The 15,568-nt window shown below is 45.9% G+C and overlaps 1 protein-coding gene and 1 long non-coding RNA gene across 5 annotated transcripts; one reads left to right on the top strand and one right to left on the bottom strand.

Moving 5' to 3' along the window:
• The first annotated feature begins 18 nt into the window (after positions 1–18).
• Positions 19–2,868, top strand: LOC128345534 (uncharacterized). Its single transcript, XR_008316515.1, has 2 exons — positions 19–196; positions 2,166–2,868. It is a non-coding gene; the product is annotated as an uncharacterized LOC128345534 (long non-coding RNA).
• A 5,244-nt stretch (positions 2,869–8,112) lies between these two features.
• Positions 8,113–13,620, bottom strand: LOC128341784 (uncharacterized). Of its 4 annotated transcripts, XM_053288326.1 has the most exons (5): positions 13,326–13,620; positions 12,488–12,620; positions 11,995–12,099; positions 10,902–11,031; positions 8,113–9,994 (listed from the first exon to the last, which is right to left on the bottom strand). In XM_053288326.1, the coding sequence occupies exons 2-5, from the start codon at positions 12,606–12,608 to the stop codon at positions 9,721–9,723; spliced, it is 630 nt and encodes a 209-aa protein (XP_053144301.1). In that variant the 5' UTR covers positions 12,609–12,620; positions 13,326–13,620; the 3' UTR covers positions 8,113–9,720. The 4 variants fall into 4 exon arrangements, with proteins under 4 accessions (XP_053144301.1, XP_053144303.1, XP_053144304.1 ...); XM_053288328.1 differs by lacking the exon at positions 12,488–12,620 and having other exon boundaries at positions 13,326–13,580; XM_053288329.1 differs by lacking the exons at positions 12,488–12,620; positions 13,326–13,620 and adding an exon at positions 12,649–13,266.
• Positions 13,621–15,568: the final 1,948 nt, after the last annotated feature.

The following is a 15,568-nucleotide window of genomic DNA, read 5'->3' on the forward strand; positions in this document are numbered from 1 at the left end:
GACAGGTCGTAAAGCAGGGAGGGGCAGTCAAGATTTGTAGCGCTGCCGCTTGAGGTTACTAAGGCGATGGGGAAAGAAAGAGAGGCGGCGGCGGCGGCGGCCCTGGCGCTGTGCTTGGGAGTGGCTTACTGGGGATGGATCCTGTTGACATTATCTCCGGGGAAACGCCCTGGAGAGCGGGCGGCTTCTTGGTAGAGTAAGCGGCGGTGGGCTAGATGGGTTCGTGACACAGTATAAGACAACTGCATCGTATGAACGGGTGGGACTGGGAGCCTGCGTGCGAAAAGCAGCCTCTGCAGTTTCAGCCGCTCGGAAGAGGGAAATAATGGAGCAGTGAGGAAGAGGTTGGCTTAAGTGCTCTGGGGAAGATGGGTGGGGTGAGTACATGGAGGGAGCTCCTCTTATGATGGAGTGCAAAAAAGAAAAAGAAAAAAGTAGTTGCCTGAACAACATTGCAAGCTCATGGGAGGATGCTATGGGGAGATGGCGCATCCATGCTCAGAGGCACTGTGGCTCTGAGTACAGAAAAGGACAGCGAGGGTCTGCTAGCTTCCTGCCTTGCGTGTCAGCTTCCCCAAGGCAGCTGAGCTGGCTGGCTTCTCTTGGAAACAGAAGGCTGGACTACATAGACTCTGAGTCTGTCACACTCTGCAAGGCAATTCTTACGGGTTTTTTATTTTTTAAAACAGCTGCTTAAGCATTAGGGTGAGCCCCCAGATTTCAGTGCGACGAAAAAACAGGTTTCAAATGTTTTTAAGCGTAGCTTTAGTGCGGGGTGGGGCAATGGGGTGTACAGACAGGTGGCTTCTGGAAAGACTAGATTTCTTTTTTTTTAAAGCAGAGTTGTGCGGTGGAGCCAGTAGATGGCACCACTGCCTGCAGTAGGACCCGCTATTCCTGAGAGATTCCGAGTGCTCACAAAAACGTGGAAATTCTAAATCAGACAGACTGAGGTTTAAGCAGGAATAAACAAGAGATGGGGCCTTTGGTGGGGGACGTAGAGGCAGTTGTCCCTGGCTCCACACATGGAGGGCCCTCTCCAAAGTATGATTGTGTTTTTAAAATTATCAGATTGAGCCTTTCCATCCAAGGCAATGAAATAATGTTACAATATAACCCCAGATGATGTCAAACCTCTGTTCTAGTATAGTAAGCAGTTAGAAACATAGGAAACTGCCTTTTAGCAAATCAGACCCTTGATCCATCTAGCTTGGACACTATGACTGGCTTTCCAGGTTGCAGGTGGAGGTCTTTTCGACCCCATCTGGACATGCTACTAGGGATCTTGGCCACCATCCCCCTGGCCTGAGCAAGATCCATCCTTAACCCTTCCCCTTGAGCAAGATGTCCCCTGCCCTAGAGAAGATGAAACTAGACCAGGGAGAGATGCAGGGAGGCATCTTCAGAGTCTGTGTAATTCCTCTTGATCTAAAGACAAGGCTGGCAGCCCAAAGCAAAAAGTCATCTTTAGCTCAGCTCCAGCAAGAAATGGGTTGCCTCTAGGTGGGCCAGGGCAGGAGCAGAGAAGAGGCCCAGGAGGACTGGAGAGACAGAGTGGCAGGGGCCAAGAACAACTTGGAGATCCCTGAGTGGCTAGAGGTCAGCCTAGTCTAAATGAACCTCCATGTTCATAGGCAGTCTACCTCTCATTACTAACTGCTGGAGGACAAAGAACAGGGGAGAGTTGTTGTCCTGCATATGGGCTTCCCAAGGGAGCAGCCGGCTGTCCTCTGCTGGAAACAAAGTGCTGGTCTGGATGGATCTCATTTGTCAGGAAAAGCAGCTGCAAGTTGGATTGGGATGACAAGGCAGTGGGAATGCAGAGACCCCCACCAGTACCATGTGGCTGACTGGATGTCTTTTGCCAGGAATCATTTCACTCACCCAGTCGTTGACACTGCTCCCTCAGGAGCCCCCCCCCCCCCCCGAGCTGCAGGGGAACACACATCCCTTGGGGTTACAGTCCATCGCTGAGGCTTCCAGGAATTCCACCCCAGTCGCATCTCTGATAACTTTAATGACAACTTCTCATGAAGACACAGTTTTGACATAAGTCCACCAAACATGGTTGGAGAAAAAACCCAGCCTTAACAGAGTACTTGTCTGGCTCATATAGGTACCGTTTCTGTGTATTGCACTATTAACACACATCTCTGGTATTTCAGAAATATTGTAACAGGCCCTGGGCTATCAGAAATTAAGGAGATCCAACAAGCAGAGTACGTTTAACAGAATGTATGGGCAGAAGAAAGAAGCAGATGTGAAGTAATATCAGTGGTCATCACAAAAGAACAACATAAACAGACAGTGACAGTAACCCACATGGCAATTTCCCCCACCTCTGGAGATGCCCTTTCCACTGTCCCACCAAACTCCCTTGCAGCTTCAGTCAGACCTGACACTTAAGTGCTCGTCCCTTCTGCTCTGGTACATTACAGGACCATCTAGAATAGATCAGCCTCTCTCTTTCAAGTCTTGGCTTCTCAGCTTCTGTAGCCTTCTTCCACATAGGTGCTGCTGCTTGCTGCTTCAGACTGCTCTCCCTCACCAACAGCTCCAGCAACTGTTCAATTGCTTCACCTGGTTACCTTGGTAACCTGGCAGGTAACCTCCTGCCTTCTCCTAGGCATTGCATCTTAGGTTACAATATTATCCTTTGCTGCTACATCTATCCAGTGTGTGATCCCCTCAGAAGGGATTCCATTCCACTAATAACCATCAGCAATATTAACATATTTGCCCACATACTTTTAACACAGCCTGTGTAGAGTTCAGCTTCAATGAGCCTTTATAGAACACTTTATAGAATGTGGTTTGTTCTTTTTCAATGGATGCATTTTTAATAAAAGTATCCCATGTTGAGACACAGCTTTCTTTGCCACCTCCCCAGACTTTCCCCCGTTGTGCTATATAATGCTAAGGAACTCAGATTCTCACATTTTAGGATGGAGATTTCCTTTTGGCCAGCAAGGCCTATATTACCATGGGGAGAACAAACCCCCAGTTCCCATCCCTTCCCTTTTCTGTTTCCTTCCTTCTGTTGCTAATTAGATTGTATGTTCCCCAGGGCAGGGACCCAACTACTACCCTTATACAAGTACCCTGTATGCAGTTGGCACTAGGTACTTTTAAAAAAATTAAAAGTTGGAAAATGCATTATGACTGAAAACAGCAATATTCCTATATACAAATCCCTTTAAACCATACTTTCCCCATTATTTAAAAAATATGGCACTTTTAAAATATTAAATTTCAAGGAAGAAAACAATTCAGACGACAGAGGCTGGAAAAGTCATTACTGATAAAATTCAGAAGAAATCCTCTTCAATCAGGGTTGCACAATTTGTTGCTAGAATTAAATTAGTTATTGTAGGTCAATGCAAGAAGATTGTAATGATGAAGTCACTGAAAATTTACAGTTTGTTGTAATTTGTTTTCAAGCAGATAAAGCCAGCAGGTGGGGCTGGGGTGGAATATGTTCCTGGTAACTCCAGTTAGGTGTGTCTGTGGTGACAACTGATGAATGCGTGACAATTGACACCCCATTGGGCAAAGTGGCCCTCCACTCCATTGGGCAAAGTGGCCCTTTTCAAAGTGGTGATTCTCTTATATTCGGGGAGAGCATTCAGCTCCAGAAACAGCATCCCTCTAGTGGTTGTCGCTGGGGCCTGCCTTTATGTTTCTTTTTAGACGGAGAGCCCCTTTGGGGACCAAGAGCCATCTTCTTTCCTATGTAAACCACTTTGAGAACTTTTGAAAAGCATTACACAAATAGCAATAGCACACAGAAGAGGTTGCCAGGAGGCAGGCTTCTCCAATTGCTGCATAACTATTTCTTCTCTCCACTTCTCTTCCTCATCTTCCCTCATCAGCCTACAGCCCCATTTCCCTTCCTCTTGGTCTGTTTCTAACCCCGCCCCCCACCCGCCTTTCCTTTCTTGTTGCCCCACACACCCTCCAAAAGCCTTCTTCAGGGACTCCCAAATCCAGTTTCTAATGCAGAATATGAAAGGGCCATTCAGCAACCAGAGGAGACTGCAGGGAGTCTTCTCTGGTCACGGTGTGCTTGTTCCTCCTTCTCCCCTTCCTTGACCAGTTCTAGACTGTTCCCTTCTTTTCTCCCTCCCATCCCCTTACCCAGTGGGAAAGGTGGCAGTAGTGGGAGCCACTATTCATGCCCATCCAGTGGTTGCTATGGTTTCCCAACTCTCCCTGCTTTCTTTTTTTCTTTTTTTTTTGAGAGAGAGAGAGAGAAAAAAGAGGCTGGAAGAGAATAAGAGGAACAGTGGAGTCTGCACTTCCAGTTGTTCTGTTCTCTATTCCTTGCCTTTTGAAAAGGCAGAGACAATGAGGAAAATTGGAATAAGAGCCAGATGGACCTGAGCAGTGGTAGGAAGCCTAATGAGATGGTGGTGGTGGCCAAGCATCTAGACAACAGTCTCAGAGGCCCTTTGCCAACTGGCTGCTGTGCCACTCCTCAGCAAACAGGTTCTCTGAAACGGTGGCAGCAAAAACGTGAGGCGATGGAGGACATCTTGCTACCCTGCTGCCATCCCAATAAGCTGCTGCTTGAGGTGACTGCCTCACCTCTCCGCATAGGAGGACTGCTCCTATGCATTCATTTCCCATAGGCCATTCCTAAAGCACAGTGTTAGCTCCCATGAGCAGACTATTCTGGGCTCTCAAGTCAGCAATCGGCCTGGGCCAAGAACAGTGCTCCCTGTAATAGGGATTCCAAGATGTTGTTGACTACAACTCCCAGCATCCCCAGCTGCAATGGCCTTTGGCTGCGGGTTATGGGTTGTGATCAGCAACATCTGGGAATCCCTGTTATAGGGAATTCTGCCCAAGAACAGTGATGGTCAGCCAGCTACACAACACTGCTCTCTGATAAACATAACTGAATGTACAAAGTCCAATGCATTCCAGATGAATGATAGAAATTCAAAGCAGATCAATGGAAGACCAAGTGGAGTAATGGTTGGACTTTCAAGTCTCTGAACTTAGTGACTGAGGGTGATTCGCTCAGGGAAACGGCCAACAATGCAAGTAGCAGTCTTGTAGATGAAGGTAGGAGCAGAGGAGAAGGGGCCTGGCTAAGGAGTGTGGGGAGAGTGAAGCACCTTTTACTTATCTAGCTACTGATCAGTTTTTTAAAGTAAGTACCCAACTTGTCTTGCAGCAGTGATCATGGTTCCTGGAGATACTGGTGAAGTAATTAGCACTGCTCTAAAAATACAACAATATTTCGAGAGACAAGAAGCAGCCAGGATATCAATATACCCCTCTAGGAAGTCTTTCCCTACCTCTGGAAAAGAATAGTCTGGTTTGGAACAGAGGCTGGATGGCCATCCATCAGGGATATTGTTAGCAGATTCTTGCCCTAAGCATGGGATTGAAGCAGAAGACGTCTAAGGCCTCTTCTAACTCTAAAATTCTATGGTTCTAAGAGAATAGAAGGAATTGCTGTGTCAGCAGCCTGCACTCTGGACCGTGAGGGAATGAGCCACCAGCAGTATTGTGTTGCCACCTTCTAAATTGACATTGAACAACTGTTAATCTGCAGCTCTGAGCACCCATCACACTTATCTCCATGCCCTGAAAAGCTCCATCTGCTGGTTTCTGCATCTAAGCAGTATTTTGGGTTATGGCAGTGGCACAGGATGCAGTGGCTAACAGAGTATGCAACATTGCGCAGGGGGGGACATAATGTTTGTGCAACTACACAAGAGTGCTGTTTTAAGTGCAAAGAATGTGCAAATGGAGTTGTGACATTTGCACAATTTTGCTCTTGTGCTACTGCACAGATGTTTCATTCCATCACATGCATAATGTTGCGCAGTATGTCAGCCAGAGTAAAGTGGGTGGGGGACAAATGGAACATTCTGCCTCTGAGCCTCTCAAGAGTCTTAGAAAGACCCTGGAAGGGAGAATTGGCTGAAGGTGGATTTCTCCACTCAGCAGGACAACACTCACTCATGGGGGTCCCCATGTCCTATTTCCTCCACCCATTACCTATCATCCTGAGTATTTCCCAAATCTAAAATACAAGGATAAATAATTTGACACTCTCCTATTCTACACACAACTATAAAAATATGCATAAGCAATTCTCGAGTTTGCATATTTTATAGGTATTTAGTAAAGAATTATAAAAAATTGAGGGAGTCTGGTATTATAGAACAGTTACCTAAAGTAAAAGTAGGAATCCGAATTAAATCCCACCAATACTTACTTCTAAGTAAATATACATACATTTTGAGTGAAAATGTATAAAGCAACAGGGCAAGTCACTCCCAAATTCTGCCAAATCGGCTTGAAAAGATTATGAGCTGTGGTTGTAACACTGCAGACAAAGAGGGACATCCAGGCAAATGATCACTACATGACCAACATGCTTATCTGTGCCTTTGCAGAATGTCAATTTGTTCATCAGGCTAGGATGAAAGTTATCTGGGAAGTGAAGATTGAAGTCTCTGGGAGACGCCTATGGAGAAGCTTCCAACAAGAGATTTGACCCATGTCCTCACACTTGGCTCATTTGGTGACATGAACATACTTGTGTAAAGGCTGTGCTGATGCTACACATTTGTGTAAAACACTGGTGTGTTGTGGCTATTAGCTGCAGAAAAACAATGGATTTCAACAGTGGGTTTAATTTAAAAAGGTTTTGCTAGTGAAATAGAAAATAGCATTTTTTTTAAAAGGAATGTAAAAGCCAAATGTTCATGCCCTATATTTCAAAGGATCCTAGTCACAACTCCAGCTAAAGGCAACATATATGTGTATATTGCACATGGCAGCTGAACTGAGTACTCATGAAAACTATTGCTTCCAGCAAGCAAACCCCCCTCCTGATCTTGAGATATGATACACAGGGCACAATTCACCAAATCCTACTGCAAATGGGTTCAGCTGTACTATTGGAAAAAGTGACTTGCCTTGCAGAATAACTGGATTTGTCAAAAATAAATGCAAGCAGAGTTCAAAGTGAGTGAAAGTAGGTGTAGTTCAGCTTACAGGATGCACAATGTGCACATTTAAGCTCTTTTTTAAATCCAGTAGTTGGAAATCTTACCATGATATAGCAAAAAACAAAATGCGTTTGTGTGAGCCCAGCCCTGTAATTGTGTTACTATTTTGTACCACCACATACAACGTCTGAGCCCTAAGCGTACCTCTGAAGATGTTTCCAGCAGACAGTCAATGTGCATAAGCCAGTGTCTTTTCAGGAACAGCACAATGACTAAGATAACGCTCCACGTTCAAGACACCCGTTCCAGTTGGTGCTACTTTTCACCCTCCATTTCCAGTTCAGCTGTGGGATTATGCCATCCATGCCAATTCTGCTAAACTCCATATTGCCATTTATACTAGCAGCCATCAGCTCAAGCAATAGCACTGTCCCCTTGTGCCTTGAAGGGCATTGGCTGGGAGTGCTGGATCTATATACCTAGCACTTAAAAACCAAACAAACGTGTGCCTAGAAGCAACTTAAAACTGCTGATGAAAAAGTGATAGCGGTTCTCAATGTTTTGGCTTTCCTGTCACCACAGTGCTGGTGCATTGCCTGTGTTGCAAGATCCACAAGCCAAGACTTACACCCACAATGTCTAAGTGTCCATCAGCTGTATGGAATGTCTAGAAAAAGGAGTGCCTGCAAGCTCCTGGCGGAGGGGCCAGGAAGTATTATATAAAACTCACTTACTCATAATCTGGCTCGAGATTATCTGTGACATTTAGCTATGTGGCAATTTGGCCCAACACTCCCCATTTCCAATAAAGCCTTGGCTTCTAGAACAATATCCTTTCCACTTACAGCTTACTCTGCTTCTTTCACGTGACATGGGGTGGAGATGAGATTTTTTTTTTTTTTTTAATGATTATTCCAGAAAAACAGGGCAGTCTCATTAGGTGAACAGCACGAAAAGGAGCCAATTGTCCCATTCAAGTTGTGGGACTTCACCTTCAAGAAATGAGTAATGTTTCCATCCGGGGGGCCATTTAGACACACAACAGCTGAGATTCACCACCTTTGCCTACAGATTTGCTGTTGCAGGACACGGCACACATACGCTCTTCTTCACATACAAATGTCTCCAGTCGTAGCCATTGCATTTAGCATGTGTTTTTTATTGGTTTTGATACTAATAAACCTCGGCCAAAGCATCATTTTTACTGTCGAATACACACAAGCTTGAATGCCGTAGCTTGGTTTGGTGAGGAGAGACTGGGTTTGCACTGAAACACACAAGAACAAACATTCAGATCCTACTTCAGAGTTAACCGTTTTGGTCCTGCAGTATACACCTGCACAATCCCATTGCTATTTAGCCACTACCCTAGTTTGCCTCTTCAGCCTAAGAGAACTCTGGTTAATCTATACTTCATTGCCTTGTTCTCATCCAGGGCATTTGATTTCTCCTAGAGGCTGCATGTTTAAATACAACTCTGCACTGAAGTAGGATAACAAATCGATGAACTAGCATCCTACACAAGACTCTACTCGCTGAGAATCTACACATTTATTTGTACAACAGAATGTGTGGGTTATTGTGTAGTCTATACTACAAGGAATGAACAGATTAATCTGCAACTGTTGGATACTGACTGACATACAGAGCCAGGATGCACAGGTGCAGCAAGAGAGCAGCACAGCCCAAGAGAACTTGCCAATTAACTGCACTGGTACAAGTGAGGAAGTGGGCAGTGTTGGCACCCTCTCCTTCCCTAGGAAGTCCTCTGTGCCACTTAAACATATGTCCCAGGGGGTTGTGTAGCCCTGTTTCCAGGTGGAAGAGAGGGCAGATGCCGTGTGTGCTGGCACTGCGAGCACAGGAAGCTCCATGAGGCGGCAGAGAGCAGATAAGGACATGCTTTCCTTCTCTAAAGAGATCCTGCTTGCCACTCTCCCACATCCGTCTGGCCCTGGCGGCGCCCAACCTGTGCCCGAACCGTGGTCTGTGCACATCCCTAGAGAGGGGGCTTCCTGGAGCAGGGAGGGGCATCCAAAACTGCTACTTCCTCACTGCAGTAGTGCAGTTAATTTTGATGTTGAGTCGCTCTCTTGCTGACCTCTCTGTCAGCCACTTCCTTTATCGTTGCTTGACTTCAGGTGAACTAGATGCTGCAGCCACTACAATCCGTGTAAATGGGGTAGAAGTTATTTCCTCCTGGGAAGCTGAAAGATACTATGGAACTTTGCAAAGCAAAGCAAGTCCTTTTTCATAACTTACAAGATTCTGGTGTTTATGTGAGGTGGAGAGTATTGGCTGGACTGTGAGTCTGCTCTTTTGTTAGTTCAGGGCAAGTCTTTATATTCTCAATTTGGTCAAGATGTGCAGAGATATTTTAAGGAATGAGCCCTACTGAGATTCAGACTACCCTACTGTAACTCATGAGTCCTCTTAGCAATACCTTCTTTTCAATGGAACCATGCTGCTAAATTCCATAAATAATCCCTGGAATCTACTTGAATCCATCCCGATTGTACCTGTGCAACACATACAAGCTTTTAGAACATGATAAACCTGTGTCCCCAGATTCGCTAGCTTGGAGAGGACTCCTCTCTGGCTCTCTTATCTAGACCTTTCATGATGCAACCTTCTTCAGGAGCAGTCTTTTAGAGATAAAGTTGGACAGGCAGGCAGAGAGACATATTTGACTTCTAAAACATGGGAAAGTTCATAGCGCTCTGACAAGAAAACTTTGGAGTAGCTTCTATTGTGCTCCATCTGTCAGCAGCTCTGTGGGCTTCCTCCCATTTCGGCCCAGGACTCGCCGGCGCTTGGGTGGCAAGGGAACAGCTGCTTTCTCGGCCTCTGGTTGGGTCACCCTAACTGGAGTCCTGGCAGGAGGCTGGTTCTGGCCTTTGTTCATCTCATCCACAAAGGACTCCACTCCCTCAAAGCGTGTGGTCAGTTCTCCAAGCCGTTCCTTGAGTGCATTGAATTCTTTGTACAGGTCATCAAGGGCATCAGAAAGGGGCTTGATTCTAGGTGGAGAAGTGGCAAGGAAGGGCGTGAAAGTATTCTATGTTTCTTCCATACAATTAGTACCAACTACAATATACCCCTTAGTATATTAAGGGGAAGAATTCTGGAAAGATTCACAGCTCAAACCAGGCCCACATTTCCCCATCATGATGACACATTGCATGAGGAAGCATATAGGCAGAAGTCCTCTAGCGACTCAAGTTAACTTTGCACATGCTGACAGACCACCAAAAAGGCTAGTTAGCCCAAAGAGATGTTCACTTGCCAGGGGACTCTACACCAGCGTAGAGGGAGTTGAAAGAAACCTATTACTCTTCCTTGGCTGTTTTTTTTTTAAACACGACTAGATCTATACAATTTGTAACCCACAAAGCTGAATCCAGTCCACTAGCCATGTGCTGTGGCCTGCCTGGTGCTTTACGAACACCCTGTTTTTGCAACCCCAAGCAGGCAGGCAGGCAAATTCAAGCTGTTCATCAAACCTTGGAAGGTGCCCAAACATGGCTGACGCGTCAGAAGTTGGGCCAGTCCACTGTGGACTTACCACCACCACTACTCTTTCTTACTTACAGGATGTATATCCCAGCCCTCCAATATAATATTGCTTGGGAGCTTACAAAAATTGGAGGACAATCAATGACACATTAAAATAAATAAATTAATGAATAACAGAACCCCGTTAAAACCAGATTTAAAAGCTGAATGTTAAACATTTTAAAACCCACCAGATACAGCGGCATATAAGCCATTCCAAAAAGATGGGCTATCAAGGTTCTTTTTAAAAACCCTGAGTGAGGGTGCACGGCGAAGCTCTTCTGGGAGAATGTTCCAAAACCAAGGGGCCACAACAGAATTGCAGTCAGCGGAAGATGACAGTCACTAGAAGCCCATTCCCTTCTGGCTCACCTTCCATAGTCAGGCAACACAGTCTGGTGATCATAAAGGAGAAGATTCTTGATTTGGGTCATGATAGCAAATTTCCAGTTGTCCAGGACAACAGTAAGATTGGCACATCCCTTCAGGTTGACCTTTTCAGCTGGAAGAGAGCAGCAAGTGCAAGGCAATATCAGAAGCAGTCCTATCACAGAATCACACTCTTCCCTGAGCTACAGCACAGCAGCTTTGTTTCCTAACTTGGAGAGGGGCACTTATTGTTTACATTTGATTAGGAATGCAATTATTTGTCAGACTAAATAACTGCAAGCAAAAAGCACAGTTATGAAATCCAGCCTAACACATGTGACATTAAAAAGGTGTACACACTACATGTTTAATACACTGTAGTTCACCCTTTTCACTTGAGCTCAGGGTGGGCAAGACATTAACAAAAACAAAATTACTGCATTATAAGACCAAACATGAACGTTGAAGTGCCATTAATTATGGGGATGGAAGTGTTATGTAGGATAGTAAGGTTGTGTATTTCAGGGCAGAGGTGGGGAATGTACAGATCTTCCTTTATTTTAAAATAAACGTTTCATTTTGCATCCTCTCTTTCCTAAAATTAGATGTCTGGCTCTTGGAAATATATCTGGGGAGTCTTGCAGACAGGTCATTGGAATGGAGTACAGATGTATGGATAGATTTAGAGGTTTTCACAGGGAACACAAAGGCTCTGAAAGACAGAATTTGGCAAAGGAACTTTTAAGACCCACTTTCACAGCTGTAAGGATTATTTGGGATGGGACAATTTGGGTGTTTTGCATCACCAGCCCTCCTTAGTAAGTAGTAGCCACTTGCTTTATGCAAAAAAAAAAGTGTACCTTTGAATGAGCCAGATGTAGAAGAATTTGGGATGGCTGACTGGAATTCATGAAGTCTGGGAGCTCTGCCTTCTCTCTTGCATAGCCAAGATGACAAGACCCAAGTAATATGACCCAACCTAGCCAGCTGTGCTCTCTAGCAACCCCTCACCGCCCCACCGCACCCCAAGCTTCCTGAGTTGTCCAAAAACCCAGTCCACTTTCTGGAGTGGCACAAACAATGCGTGGCACATTACCTTCAGATCTGTAGTCCCATTCAGATGTTGCCTGCTGCCGCTTGGGTTTCGCAGCACAGCTGAGCGCCACAAAAAGCAGCAGGGAAAGGATCTGCCTCATGTCACCTGTGTAGAGCAATGAGAGAAAGAAGAGTCAGTCAGAAGAGCCTTCCCACCCTCAGTGCGATCTCTGTCATCTAGTTCAAAACACAAGCCCTCTGCTCTCCCCACCCCCACCCTTTGACAGCTCCACAGAGACATCCTGCAGCTGGGATGGTCACAAGCTCTCCATACCAAATGGAGCCAGAAAGGCCCCTGTCACCATAGCAACATCACATTCAAAAGTGTCCACTCATAGGTCAAATCCCTGAAGGTTTTTGTGAATCAGGCATGACAAGAAATGTCCGACAATGGCATGAACCAGCTGGATCCCAGGTTTTGGGCTGATTCCTTGCCCTTCCTCAGTCAAGACACTTCACCCGTGTCCACCCACAAGAATGGCATTGAAACAAACCTTTCAGTAAAGTGAGTTTGGAGGAAGGGGGAGCTGTGGAAGAAGAGAAAGGCTGCACTCTTGAGCCAACGGTTATGCATCTGAAGGGCAGGCAGGACATGGGATGCAACCATCTCTGCATCTACAACAGCAACTAAAGACCAAATGCAAAGCAGAGTTACCCAGATGTGCAGTCTGGCTGTTCTGGGATGGTCACACTGAAGGAGATCTTGGTTGGTTGGTTTCAAGGCTGCAGATTATTTCCAGTTTTAGATTCCAGACTTCATCCTGTGTGCCCCCAATAGAATTTGGCCGACTCCCTACACTATTCTGGGGTTACGAGCAACTCACAATCACATTCTGATACCCAAACCACTTCTGCTGATACTTTTCCAGATTGAAGAAATGCATGTCCATTTAGTTGTCAGCTCAGTTCTCGCCCAGGATTCCACACGAACAAACCACTCCACTGGTCCTGAGCCATGGAAGCAGCTCCTTCCAGGTTCTCATGGCTCAGTCCTGGGCACAGCGTTCTCATCCCTGATCCTATCCACTTGCTCTTCTGTTTGCTCTTTTTGTTCAAAATATCAAAAACCACAGCAGGGGGGAAAGGAAACAAAGCAAGAACCCAGTAGCCCCAGTGATGCACATGAGATGGGAATTGTTTCCAGAAAGGAGGCACTGATTTGACAGTAGCAAAATGGTACCCCAACAGATTTTAGAGAAAGTTCTTCCAAAGCTGTTCTAGTCATTAGTGACTAGATGACTCTAGCCATCAATGCTCCAAATTAGGTTTATAGACTGCAAGGAAAGGGCTTAAGATTTTATTTTGTTTTTAAAGAAAGACCACCTCTCCTACCTGCTGCGTTGAGATCCTGAGACAGCAAGCTGTAGCAATTGCTCTTTTCAAGTCTCAGCTTTTCTCCTTGCTCTGGCCAGGATCTGCCTCTCTTCTTTGCCTTATAACATGCCGCTCTGGAATTCTGCCAAGCCACACAGCAGTCTTTTAATTGCAAACAGATTCTTTTGGCTTAGAAGAGGCATCCCATCTGTGGCTTACTGCCCTTACGGAAAGAAAGAAAAAAGAAGGATGCCTGCAGGACAGCAGGGTACTTCCCAAAGAAAAGTACAATTCAGGACACAGGCACTTGGAAAAAGAGGGCTGCCCATTTAAGCACCCCTTAGTTTGTAAGGCTGGTCCAGAGAAAGCTTTGCAATGCAAACTGAACCATTAGGATCTGGGGTCCATGGTCAATGTTTATTCCAAGGCCTAGGAGGATAAACTGTCCTTTCCACAGAAAGTGCTCTCTTTTGGAGGCAAGGGGAGAAGATTTTGGCAGGTCAAGAGCCTCTTCTCTTTAAGTGTCTTAAATTCCCAATTTTCTTGGCTAAGAGAAAGCAGTAGAAGCAGGCAGGACAACATCCTTCCAGTGGCTGTTAGTGTCTACCTTATGTTTATCTGTAGATTGTGAGTCTTTTCGGGACAGGGAACCACCTTGTTATTTTTCTATATAAACTGCTTTGAGAACTTTTGTTTAAAGTGGTATATAAGGAGTAGTAGACCACGTTGAGATGGGGACTTCCCAGCATCATAGCAACTATGCTTCCAGAAAATGCGTTTTCAACTTGTAGGTACTGATTCAGCATGCTACACCAGGTTGTGAGGGCTCTCCTGAAGGCCAATAATGAACTCAAATTATGGATTGCTGCTGTGGAGTGCCTTCCACAGCCCAGGAGCAGCTACAGAGAAGTCCCGCCTCTGAGACGCCACCAGACGCACCAGTGGTAGCTGGATATGGACCTCTTCCGATGACCTTAACGTGTGGTGGGGATCGTGCAGAAGAAGGCACTCTCTAAAATAACTCGAACCTAAGCCATTCAGGGCTTTAAAGGTAATAACCAGCACTTTGTATTTTGCCCAGAAACATATTGGCAGCCAGTGCAGCTGTTTCCAAACAGGCATAATATGGTCTCTCCGGGTTGCACCAGAGATCAATCTGGCTGTCACATTTTGAGCTAACTGAAGTTTCTAAACTACGTACAAAGGCAGTCCCACCTAGAGCACATTTTAGTCGTCAAGCCCGGAGGCTAGCCGCTGGTGCACCACTGTTTTGGGATCGCTCTCTTCAAGGAATGGACCCAGCTGTCGAATCAGCTGAAGCTAATAGAAAGCACTCCTGGCCATAGCCTCCCCCGAGATACCAGGGTGAGGCCTGAATCCAGGCGTACTCCCAAGCTCCATACCTGCTCCTTTCGGGGGAGTGTAACTCCATCCAGCACAGGAAGACCTAACTCATCCCTCAGATTCTGAACCCCTACAAATGAGCACCTCCGTCTCGCTTGGATGCAGTTTCAATTCGTTATCCCTCATCCAGCCCATTACTGCCTGTAGGCGGGCATTTAGGGAATGAACACCATTTCCTGATCATGCAGAAGAAAAGGAGAAGTAGATTTGGGTATCATCAGCATACTGATAATACCCAGCACCAAACCTCCTGATAACCTCACCCAGCAGTTTCATGTAGATATTAAAAAGCATTGGTGACAGAATGGAGCCCTGAGGGACTCCATATAAAAGCTCCTGTTTTGAGGAGCAACTGTCACCAAGCTCCACCATCTGCAATCTACCTGAGAGATAGGAACAGAATCACTGCAAAGCAGTGCCCCCTATCCCCAACATCCCCAGGTGATCCAGAAGGATACCATAGTCAATGATATTGAACACCGCCGAGAGATCCAAAAGAACCAACAGATTCACACTCCCTCTGTAGATTCCTCAGTAGAGATCATCCATCAGGCCAACCAAAGCTGTCTCAACCCCATAGCCAGCTCTAAAGGCAGTATGAAATGGGTCTAGATCAGGCCTGTTCAACTTAGCCCCCCCCCCAGCTGTTTTTGAACCACAACTCTCATAATCCCCAGCAACAGTGGCCAAGTAGGCCAACATATGCAGGAGGGCCAAAGCTGAGCAGCCCTGGTCTAGATAATCGGTTATCTCCAAAACCGCAGAGAGGTGGTTTGCCATCATCCTCTCAATCACCTTGTCCAACCATGGGAGATTGGCCTATAACTATCCATCGCTAAGGGGTCCAGGGAAGGCTT

The sequence above is a fragment of the Hemicordylus capensis genome, chromosome 2 (assembly GCF_027244095.1).
Source record: "Hemicordylus capensis ecotype Gifberg chromosome 2, rHemCap1.1.pri, whole genome shotgun sequence".
NCBI lineage: Eukaryota > Metazoa > Chordata > Lepidosauria > Squamata > Cordylidae > Hemicordylus > Hemicordylus capensis.